The sequence below is a fragment of the Nicrophorus vespilloides genome, unplaced genomic scaffold (assembly GCF_001412225.1).
Source record: "Nicrophorus vespilloides isolate i.1.1-1 unplaced genomic scaffold, Nicve_v1.0, whole genome shotgun sequence".
Taxonomy (NCBI): domain Eukaryota; kingdom Metazoa; phylum Arthropoda; class Insecta; order Coleoptera; family Silphidae; genus Nicrophorus; species Nicrophorus vespilloides.
Genome location: NW_017100088.1, coordinates 545,766 through 556,922, shown reverse-complemented (window position 1 = coordinate 556,922; position 11,157 = coordinate 545,766). Strand labels below are relative to the sequence as shown.

General features: G+C 34.7%; 3 protein-coding genes across 3 annotated transcripts; all 3 read left to right on the top strand.

The window, feature by feature from the left end:
• The first annotated feature begins 4,000 nt into the window (after positions 1 to 4,000).
• Positions 4,001 to 5,212, top strand: LOC108567470 (vesicle-trafficking protein SEC22b-B). The gene is made up of 4 exons (XM_017927960.1): positions 4,001 to 4,191; positions 4,251 to 4,360; positions 4,424 to 4,731; positions 4,794 to 5,212. The coding sequence occupies exons 1-4, from the start codon at positions 4,117 to 4,119 to the stop codon at positions 4,940 to 4,942; spliced, it is 642 nt and encodes a 213-aa protein (XP_017783449.1). The 5' UTR covers positions 4,001 to 4,116; the 3' UTR covers positions 4,943 to 5,212.
• A 317-nt stretch (positions 5,213 to 5,529) lies between these two features.
• Positions 5,530 to 9,127, top strand: LOC108567364 (sodium/potassium-transporting ATPase subunit alpha-like). The gene is made up of 12 exons (XM_017927780.1): positions 5,530 to 5,644; positions 5,693 to 5,842; positions 5,895 to 6,067; positions 6,124 to 6,421; positions 6,476 to 6,712; positions 6,769 to 7,241; positions 7,296 to 7,461; positions 7,511 to 7,728; positions 7,780 to 8,032; positions 8,088 to 8,606; positions 8,663 to 8,966; positions 9,016 to 9,127. Exons 1-12 carry the CDS (start codon positions 5,530 to 5,532, stop codon positions 9,125 to 9,127), a joined length of 3,018 nt encoding a protein of 1,005 aa, XP_017783269.1.
• Positions 9,128 to 9,391: 264 nt separating this feature from the next.
• On the top strand, positions 9,392 to 10,692 carry LOC108567409 (ankyrin repeat and SAM domain-containing protein 6-like). The gene is made up of 3 exons (XM_017927841.1): positions 9,392 to 9,682; positions 9,735 to 9,944; positions 9,997 to 10,692. The coding sequence occupies exons 1-3, from the start codon at positions 9,436 to 9,438 to the stop codon at positions 10,488 to 10,490; spliced, it is 951 nt and encodes a 316-aa protein (XP_017783330.1). The 5' UTR covers positions 9,392 to 9,435; the 3' UTR covers positions 10,491 to 10,692.
• Positions 10,693 to 11,157: the final 465 nt, after the last annotated feature.

The window sequence follows — 11,157 nt, the reverse complement described above, 5'->3', positions numbered from 1 at the left end:
CGGTCTGAGATGTACCTAACTAACCGCGATATCCCATCAAAGCGACACACGTCTCGCAGAATGTGGAGGATGTAGTATATATGACGATAGATCTGGTTGATATATACACACACACATACACGAGACCACTCAACCGCTTCCGACGGCATCCATTCTCTTCTCTCTATCTCAGTCTTCTCTTTATCTTTATCTCATCGTCCTCTTCTTCGATCCTTTCCTACCGTACACCGAATTTTCAATGATCCTTTTGTTCCACTCCCAATGCAATTACCTTCAACGTACCTCCACAGACCTTCATAGACTCTATACTAATAAAATATTTAATTAAAGTAAAGATTATACTCATCCAAAACTAAGTTCATTAGATATTAACAGTTGAAATAATTATAAAATATAAGATTTAAAACAAATCAAAAATGTGATTTTTAAAACATAAAGATTTTTTGTGACATTACTTATCTTATAATAAAAATCTGAGCTAGTTTTCACCAAACTATTGAAATGGAATTTATTACCATTCTTGTAAAATGTTTGATTAAAGAGAAGATTATCATTTCGAAATACAGAATTTCTTTTAATCTTTTAAAAGAACTTAACTTAAAATGGAATACGTCTAATATGAAAGTGATTAATAAATTAAAGTGGAAAAGTTGTATCATTGCGGCATTCTTTTAAAATATTTCAAACTTATCCACTTACAAACAAAATCTCAATATTCTACCTTAGAAAGTTCATTATTTTTTACTATAGTAACAGCTAAAATACTTGAACATTATAACTTGAAAAAAAAAAGGAAGATATTTTTACATCATTATAAGAGTAGAAAGATTTGTTGTTAGAATTAGAGTAAAATTTGATATATAGAATTACATTACTTATTTAAATTATTACGAAATCATTAGTGTTACAAAACCGTTGAAAATTGAATGATCTTCCATTTCAGTTTTTACTATGAAGTTAATTTAGGTGTACGTTCTGGTAAGACAAATTTTCAGTAATATTTTATATCTAATATGAAACTAATTAATAAATCAAAGAGAAAAGTTGTATTTGCACATTTTTACTATTGCAGCATTCTTTTAAAATATTTAAAGCTTATCCTTTTACAAACTAAATCTCATTTTTTTGTCTTAGAAACTTCATTATTTTTTAACATAGTAACAACTAAAATACTTAAACATTATAACATGAAACAAATGTTATTTTTACACCTTTATAAGAACAGAAATATTTGTTGTTAGAATTAGAGTAAAATTTGATATACAGAATTACATTACATATTTAAATTATTACGAAATCATTAATTTTACAAAACCATTGAAAATTGAATGATCTTGCATTTCAGTTTTCACTATGAAATTGATTTAGGTGTAGGGTACGTTCTGGTACGACAAATTTTCAGTAATATTTTATATCTAATATGAAACTAATTAATAAATCAAAGAGAAAAGTTTTATTTGCACATTTTTACCATGGCGGCATTCTTTTAAAACATCTAAAGCTTATCCTCTTACAAACTAAATCTCAATTTTTTGTTTTAGAAAGTTCATTATTTTTTAACATAGTAACAACTAAAATACTTAAACATTATAACATGAAAATTTATAAGAACAGAAATATTTTTTGTTAGAATTAGAGTAAAATTTGATATACAGAATTACTTTACATATTTAAATTATTACGAAATCATTACTGTTACAAAACCGTTGACAATTGAATGATCTTCCATTGCAGTTTTTACTATGAAGTTGATTTAGGTGTAGGGTACGTTCTGGTAATTAATGATTTCGACAATTTTTCAGTAATATTTTTAGCGAGCTTATTCGAATTGTAATTAATTTCGATCATCAACGGCAGCGACAGAACATGAACATCATCAACGAGCGATATGAAAAAAACGAGTAATAATAACGCAGAAGCACATTAATTAATATCCCTTTTGGCGTGTAGAGAGTATAACGAAAGTGTGGATCTATTAATTTGTAGCTAATATCAAAAGGCCGGTCGGAGTAGTAGTGGATGGGAGCAAAATGTGATGGCAGTGATTTTTGTGCTGCGCCTTCAGATTAGTTTAGACAATAGTGAACTAATGATGTTTGGAGTGGCGGCTACTTTGCGAGAGGCCGAATGCTTTGTACGATGCCGCGCGGGAGCCGCGGACTATTAGGCCCCCATCAGGCCCCACAATAGCCATCCTCGACCACGACGAACCTTCCGCCGCCGCCACCGCCCTCCCAACTCTCTCTCTCTCTTTCCATCCACCGACTGTAATTAATTAACGTCCGCGCACAAAACACTCGGCGCGATGCAGCCTAAATTAAACTCATTTCCATCGAGCGGTGGAAGCGGCAACGAAAAAGGGGGGCTTCGAATGAAGAGAAGGAATGCTTGGAAAGAAAACCATCCACTTGCACAATCGAAGGAATTAACTCCTGCGATGATGCGCGGGACGTCCAGGTGGCATCACCCCCCATCGAAGAGAGATGCATCTCGTTGCACAGGAGGCAATTTAAAATGGTTTCGCCGAAAAATTCCAACTCGGTAGCCTCCGCACAAAGGACTCGCATCGTTATTAATTGATCCTTTCATAAAAAGTAACAAATTAATATTTCACACAGCTCGCAATCATAATAACGATGCTAATGAAAATGGGATACTAAACAAAACAACAAATATGGAACGGGTACAACAAAATCATCCTGTCTCTAATGATTCGACTCGAACATTTAGAATACCTTATCTTAATGACCCTACGCTCTTGTGAAGATGCATCAATCTACTTTCACGTTTAACTTAATTAAAATCTTTCACAACAAATTAATATATATTTTGGACTATAAGACGCATATATTTTACGTAGAGAATTGGACTTGGATTTAGATTTTTATATAAAATATTCTTTCAAAATCCAAAAACATATTTTTTTTACAAATATTAATTTCTGGTTGTTAACTTATTTATCTAATCGACTGTTAATCCATTAATCCAATCAATTAATAATAGTAGATCTGTTTATATAAAAAATGTCATTTTATAGTTCATGTCTATAAAACATTAAGAATTCAAAATTTGTAATTTATTGAAAGAACTTAATAATTATAACATTTGTAACTTATCAGAAAAAATAACAGACACATATAATATTATATTTCTTCAACTTCCTCGGTTATAGGTATTTTTTACATGAGCTTATTTTTATTTTAATTGATTTTTAATTTAATCTCTATTGTGCAAATTCATTTTAAATTAACGTACAGTTAATCCGTTCCAAAATTTCCGGATTTTTACTCGTATAGTGAAATCAGAGAGTCGAACCGTAAACCGGAATTATTCACTTAACCGGAACGAAAAATTGATCAATTGAAAAACCGAAACCGGAACAAAATAAATTTCGGTTCGACTCACTGAGTGAAATGTAGCAGGCGCTCAATCCGGGACTTCTCTTCTCATCGCCACTCGTTATGCGAAACGTACCTCGTTATGCAAGACATTTTTCTTACAATTCATTTTTCTCGTTAAGTGAGTTTCCACTGTATATCTTATTGCAGGCATTCCCAAAGTATGTTCCATTAATAAACCTATTTCGTGAAAACTTGTAAGGAAATAATTACAAATGAAATAATGAAAGTTTTTTCTCATTTTTTTTAACTTTATTGATTATATCTTTCGTGAACATTTCAGGAATTACGAAGTGTTCCGTTGAAGAAAACGTTTTGGAAACCCCTATTGGGTTCTATAATTTGTAAAACGAGAATTCGTAAAGCAAAAATATAATTCATTTCAGTATCATTATGACATCTATGATTCAGAACCCAGACTATTCAAGCTCAAATAGTCTCTGATTTATACATATAAAATTGTCTTAAACTATTATTATTATGTGATAACATATCTTAACGAATTATGTAATAGAAATATGAATAAAATATTGCATTTTTATGAATATATTTTTTTTAAATACAATTGGATAAAGTAGGACACTGTCCTGCCAGATGTAATACATGACGTGTGTTGTGACGTGTAAATAATAACCTAAATAATTATAGATAAATTTCAATTGTGTTGTTCAGTTCGGTCTAGTTAATTGCAATAAAGAGGGTCCTAATTAATGCGAAAATGGTGCTGATGACAATGATCGCAAGGATCGCCGATGGTCTTCCATTGGCGGCGACTATGCAGGAAGATGAACAGGTTGGCCCTCAACATTTGTTTATAAACTATGACCCTTACTACTCCTCAATTTATTTCAGAGTGGTCGGAATATCTTAGATTACCAAAACCAAGCGAAGATGCTTTTCAGGAAACTGGGACCACAGTCACCAGCCAGATGCACAATCGAAACAGGCCCATTCCTATTCCAGTAATGCTCATTAAAAAAAAAACATATTGAGCATAACTAATTTATTAAGTGATTTTTTTTTAGTTACCTCATAGAACATGATATATGCTATTTGTGTTTATGTGAAAAGAATTATTCCAAAAGACTGGCTTATTCATATTTGGATGATATTGCACAAGAATTCCACAGGCAGTATGGAAAGAAAGTGAACACAGTGACTAGACCCTACACATTCATTGAATTTGATAACTACATTCAAAAAGCTAGGAAGATATTCATGGATTCTAGATCGAGGAGGAATCTGAGCAACATCAACAATCAGCTGCAAGATGTACAGAGGATCATGGTACAGAATATTGATGATGTTTTGCAAAGAGGAACTGTACTCTCTGGTAATTACATTTTAAATGAAATCTTATACAAATACTTTAAATATTGATTTATTGTTTTATAGAATTGGATACAAAGACCCAAAATTTATCGATGCTTACGCAGAAATACAAGAAAGATGCAACATATTTGAACACCAAATCGATGTACGTGAAAGCGGCAGCCGGTTGCATAGCTTTGTTGGTTTTCATTCTGTATTTTTGGGTATTGTAAAGGTTGTTAATAAAATGGATTTCTGGATATTGGTGATTGTTGCGTCATAAGGGGTTCTGTCGACAATACTTGGACTGCTACCACTTTATATATTTTACATGATTGTATTTGATGGAGTTTTCATGAAACACATTTTTTTCCACACTTTATATACACTACTATTTAAGGATTGTTCCAATTTTATGTTAGTTTCTTGTACAGTATGCTGAATTTATGAAGTGATATGTGTATAAATTTATAAAGTAATATACCATGCTTATTTTAATACAACGAAATAATCGAATCATTTACTCATTGTTCATTTTTCCATCCATTGAATTGTAATAAAAAGAAACTTTCGAATCATTCATTATAAACAACATAACTAGTTGCAGCCTATTTAACACCAGTTTTAACGATTTCTTATTGCAATTTCTCTTTCCAGCCAATAGAAACTCAGAAAAACTAATAGAAAAAGTTATTTTAACTAAATAGAAATTATGTAACAAATTCAATACTTTTTCGAACTGACGTCTTTGATTTGTTATTATGTCATTTTAAAATGACAAAGAATACCAAATTTTCACTATTCAATTTGATTTTATAAAATGGGGAAAAAGAAGGAAGCGAAGCCTAGAAAGTTGAATCGCAAAGATCAGAGCTTGAAGAGACTCGAAAACTTCAAAAAGGAAATCGTCACCGATCATCATACTGTTCCAATAGGTAATGCGAGTAGAATTTAGAATTTAAACACTACAATAACTATTGCAGACGTGCTATGCTCGAGATTGGAAACGGATATTGAGCGTGGATTGAGTCAATATAAAGCGAGGCAGCTGTTTATGGAAACAGGTCCAAACGCTTTGACGCCTTCTCGTAAAACTCCCGAATATATTAAATTCATTAAAACAATTACTGAAGGTAACTTTGTACGTAATAAAATATAAATTTGAAGAACTAGTTTACGGTATAGGGTTTTCCTTGTTGTTGTGGATTGGAGCTTCCCTGTGCATCATAGCAGCAGTCATCGAATACGTTTATAGGAAGAAAGTGGATACTGATAATTTGCTTTTAGCTGCGGTATTGGTTTTGATAATCATAATGACTGGTATATTCATGTACTATCAACAAAACAAAAGCTCGAAGGTTTTTTTAATTTAAACAAATATTTGTTATTGGAAATCTGCAATTATGCCTTCTAGATTATGGATTCGTTTGCAACAATGATTCCCCAGAAAGCGGAAGTTATTCGGGATGGTCAGCAAATTACGGTTAATGTTAAAGATTTGGTTGTCGGAGACTTGGTGGATATGAAATTTGGGGATAGGATACCTGCTGACGTTCGGATAACGAAGAGCCAAGGTTTTAAGGTGGATAATTCCTCGATTACAGGCGAAAATGAACCTTTGTTGCGCACAAATCAATGCACCAATGAAAATATTTTGGAGACGAGGAACGTAGCTTTCTTTTCTACTAATGCCGTCGAGGGTACTGCTCAAGGTATTATAGAATTCGAAATTATAGTAAGCTGAAAATGAGATTGTAATTAATTAGGTATTGTTATAATGTGCGGGGATCACACGGTGATGGGGAAAATAGCTGGTTTAACAGCAAGGCTTCATCCAAGTATCACACCTCTAGCAAGAGAACTGAACAGATTCATGACGATAATAACGTTTTGGGCTGTAATCTTGGGAATCATCTTTGGCGTGGCTTCAATAGCCATCGGCTATCCTTGGATAGATTCTGCTCTCTTCATCATAGGCATAATAGTGTCGAATGTACCAGAAGGTACATTTATAATCAATAATAATATTAGCAAGAAAATAAGATCATATTTAAAACAGGTTTATTAGCGACGGTGACGTTGAGTTTGACGGTAACAGCTAAAAAGATGGCTCTGAAGAATTGCTTGGTGAAGAACTTGGAAGCAGTCGAAACTTTGGGCTCCACGAACGTAGTCTGCTCCGATAAGACAGGAACTTTGACCCAGAACAAAATGACCGTTTGCCATTTGTGGTATAACGGAGATGTCGTCCAAGCCGATATCAGCGAGGACCAATACGATGCAAGAAAGTACACGGAAACGCCCGGTTTTGATATCCTGATTAGGTGCGCCACTCTCTGCAATAGGGCCGAGTTTATAAACACCAGAACACCTCGGAAATATATTATGAAATGGGAAGTTCGAGGCGATGCGTCCGAGGCTGCTATACTGAAATTCATCGAACTAACCAGATTAGAAGGTGATCCCGATGAGTTTAGAAAGGCGCATAAGAAACTAATCGAACTTCCCTTCAATTCCACTTCAAAAATTCAAGTAAATTTCTGATTAAAATTAGAAGAGATCTTTAATATTTCTTTTTGTATATAGCTGAGCATTCATGCTTTAGCTAACAATTGCTTGATGGTAATGAAAGGTGCACCGGAGCGGATTTTAGAGCGCTGCAAAACTATTTTCATTAACGACGATGTTGAGGAGTTGAGCGACGAATTGCGGCAGACTTGCGAAAAAGCCTGCTTTGAACTTGCAGCTAGAGGTAATAAAAGATCAATAATGAAAAAATGTGATACAATAAGTTTTTTTAGGTGAAAGAATTTTGGGATTTTGCGATATGGAAATGAAAGATACTTACACCTATTCGTATCCATTCACGATAGACCCATTGCCAAATTTTCCTACGGAAGGTCTTCGCTTTGTTGGATTCATATCGTTAATTGATCCTCCAAGACCTGAGGTCCATAACGCAGTGGAAACGTGTAAGACCGCTGGTATCAAGGTCATAATGGTTACAGGCGATCATCCTGTAAGAAGGATAGAATTTATTAAGATAATATCTAATATCAACATTTGCCAGGTGACAGCTAAAGCTATAGCTAAGGAAGTCGGGATAATCACAACGGACTCAATTGAAGACGCCGCTTTATTTTATAATGCAGATCATGATGAAACCAAAGATGCCATTGTTGTGTCTGGAACGACGTTGAGGGAATTGCAGCAGGATGAGCTGGATGCTATTTTATACACTTACAATGAAATCGTCTTCGCTCGTACTTCTCCCACGCAGAAGTTGCAGATCGTCGAAGGGCTTCAGAGACTCAAAAATATTGGTGCATATGAAGACAAAAATCGAAAATAACAGTAATAATCATTTTGCAATAACAGTTGCAGTTACCGGAGATGGTGTCAATGATTCTCCTGCTCTGAAGAAAGCTGACATAGGTATAGCCATGGGTATATCCGGTTCGGAGGTGTCGCAGCAATCTGCCGATATGATTTTGATGGATGATAACTTTGCATCGATCATAACAGGAATCGAGGAAGGTAGAAAGATCTTCGACAATTTGAAGAAATCGATAGTTTACGTTCTGGCTTCAAATATTGCTGAACTCGCTCCCTGCTTGATGTTCATCGTCTGCAACATTCCTCTACCTTTAGGAATTTTGGCAATTCTCTGCATTGACGTCCTCACAGATATGTTGCCTGCAATTAGTCTGGCTTACGAAAAAGCAGAAAGCGATATTATGAAGAGAACACCTAGGAACCCAAACGTGGATAATCTCGTTACATTCCGATTATATTTCCTAGCCTATTGTCACATTGGAGTATTGGAAGCTTGCGCTGGATTTTTCGTGTACTTTTTGATCATGTATGAGTATGGTTTCAAGCCTAATCGACTTTTTGGTAAGATAACTTCTTTAATAAATCTTCAATTCTGATTGTTGAGATCTGAAATGTAGGTCTAAGGCCAGAATGGGACACGTATTATATTAACGATTTAGAGGATTCTTATGGACAAGAGTGGAGTTACGAAGAGCGAAAGCAGTTGGAATATACGTGCTCCACTGCTTTCATGATCGCAGTCGTCGTATGCCAATGGGGCGACGTCTTGGCTTGCAAAACTAGATTGAATTCAATTATGGTTCAAGGTATGACCAACTGGTTTATGAACGTGAGCATCCTCATCGAAACTTTGTTGGCAATCTTCCTCACCTACACTCCCTACATGTCCTATTTGAAATTCTACCCAGTTGGGCTACATTGGTATGTAACATTAATACTTGAATCATGGTTTTTATATATTTCTTTACAGCTGGTTATATGCTCTTCCTTTCTCTGGACTTATTTTGCTCTTTGACGAGTACAGAAAGTTTTGCATCAGAAATTATCCTCGTGGTTATTTTTACAGGGAAACATATTATTAAATTTAATATAATCCCATATCAAGAAGTACTTTCTTTTAAGAATGAAAAATATAATAAAATTTTGGCAATAAATGTGATTTTTTAATTGTATTGCTTACGTTTTTTATGTTTTAGAGTTAAGTAGAAAACATATATGTATTCTGAAAATAAAACAATTTTTGGTTGCAAATGTATCAAACGTCTTTTCTTTTTCATTGAAAAACTTAGCTTTATCAGATCAATATTATTTCGTAAAAAAGCGACGTTTTATAGTAAAAATATCTTCTTGACTTGAAATATACTAGTGCACAATACACATTAAATTGAACATGGAGAAAACACTGGCTGAAAATCCAAAAACGACTTTTGATGATGACAAGAACTCTGAACTGCATTTCGCAAGTTCGAAGGGAGATCTGGACGCAGTGACTGAAGGAGTTGAGAAGGGCCAGAAGATTGACCTCGAGAACTTCGCAGGATGGACTCCGCTCATGATGGCGACAAGGAATGGACACGTGGAGGTCGTTCGTTACCTCCTGTCGAAACGAGCTGACGCCACCAAGAAAAATAGATTCGGTAAAATACGAAGCTCTACAAAATCATTTTTTCATCCGTTAATCGATTTCAGGTGCGAGTATATTTATGATGGCCGTTGCCAGTGGAAACATGGACATTCTGCGTGAAATTTTAAATCACCTTCTATGCGGAGGTGTTTCGAAGCAGAGCATGGAGAGCAAATTCTCCGCTTTGTCTTTAGCGATCCTTTTCAACCACGAGGACATCTTTCGTTATCTCTTGGAGAAGAATTTCAATGTTAACGCAACGATACCGAATATCGGTAACATCTTAATAGACATTGCGTAGCAATTTGATTAACCATCTGCTTTCAGATTTGACTCCTCTCATGTTCGCTGCAATCAACAGGAATCCCATTTTCAGTAAACTCCTGCTGAATATTGGAGCAAACGTCAATTGCAAGAACATCAACGGCGAGACCGCTCACGATATTTTGGTGCGGAAGCAGGAAGTGAAAGTACAACAGCCCGTTGTGCAGCCGCAGCAGCAACCGCCTCCTCAACCACCTCCTCAGCAGGTCGTCTACAATCAGCAGCCAAATTTGGTCTACCTGCAACCACCCAATCCGCATTTCATGAGGAAATCTTCCGAAGTTCTCACACCCAACATCATCCTCTCGCCTAACATGTCGCCGATTCCTCCCATGTCCTACCATCCGCAAGTTTTCTTCCCACCGGAATTCATGCAGCATCATATTATGCCTCCGCAATTCAATTATCCCCATGGCACTATCATTTCGCCAGTGCCTAACTTCAATTTGTCCTCACCTTGCGGAGGCGCATGTTCATGGTATCCAGTGTATCCTTAAAGAGATGCATTCACAGACTTATATTTATTTTACAAAGTAATTTTTAACAAATTTTGACATTTTAAATTCATGTTTGTTTGTCCCCCCACCCCCCTTAATGTTGAGCCAAAATGTAATTATTGTATTGTTTAATGAGTTCAAGATTGTAAAACATTTTAAAAAGTTAACTGTATTTATGAAATAAAGATTCTACACTAACTACTAATTGTATAACTTCAACAATTTTAATAATCATTACAATATAATTGCCATGTTCTTTTTTGTAAATATTTCTAGATATTTTAAAATTTGGTAAAAATTAGATGATATTAAGGTTCTAAAATATTATATTTATCGAAATTAGTAGTTGATTATCAATAATCAAAAAATATTCTTGTCAAAGATATCCGGATTTTTCTACATAACACAAATGAAAATACTCTGTAGCTAGTGTTTTGTTATTTTCGTATAAAAAAAACACAAATTCCCACAATGCTCTACGAAATCGAGCAGCCATCGAAAAAATTGTTATTGGCGAATTTGAAAACAACTGCCAAAAGGTGCCTTCCTTGCGGATTCCTATTGGTTTACACTTAAAAAAAAATCCTAAGGATCATTGAACTAGTGTACAATTGCTACTCAGTGCTCATCCACACTTCTAGCGTGCAGCAAGTTTTGGCTAAAGCTA

Bases quoted from the DNA above. Each gene is read 5' to 3' on its own strand.
- LOC108567470 (XM_017927960.1), top strand. From the start codon at position 4,117: ATGGTGCTGATGACAATGATCGCAAGGATCGCCGATGGTCTTCCATTG. The intron at 4,192-4,250 runs GTTGGCCCTCAA...AATTTATTTCAG, and splicing joins CTATGCAGGAAGATGAACAG to AGTGGTCGGAATATCTTAGA. The intron at 4,361-4,423 runs GTAATGCTCATT...ATTTTTTTTTAG, and splicing joins ACAGGCCCATTCCTATTCCA to TTACCTCATAGAACATGATA.
- LOC108567364 (XM_017927780.1), top strand. From the start codon at position 5,530: ATGGGGAAAAAGAAGGAAGCGAAGCCTAGAAAGTTGAATCGCAAAGAT. The intron at 6,068-6,123 runs GTTTTTTTAATT...TATGCCTTCTAG, and splicing joins AACAAAACAAAAGCTCGAAG to ATTATGGATTCGTTTGCAAC. The intron at 7,462-7,510 runs GTAATAAAAGAT...AAGTTTTTTTAG, and splicing joins CTTTGAACTTGCAGCTAGAG to GTGAAAGAATTTTGGGATTT.
- LOC108567409 (XM_017927841.1), top strand. From the start codon at position 9,436: ATGGAGAAAACACTGGCTGAAAATCCAAAAACGACTTTTGATGATGAC. The intron at 9,683-9,734 runs GTAAAATACGAA...AATCGATTTCAG, and splicing joins CACCAAGAAAAATAGATTCG to GTGCGAGTATATTTATGATG. The intron at 9,945-9,996 runs GTAACATCTTAA...ATCTGCTTTCAG, and splicing joins CGCAACGATACCGAATATCG to ATTTGACTCCTCTCATGTTC.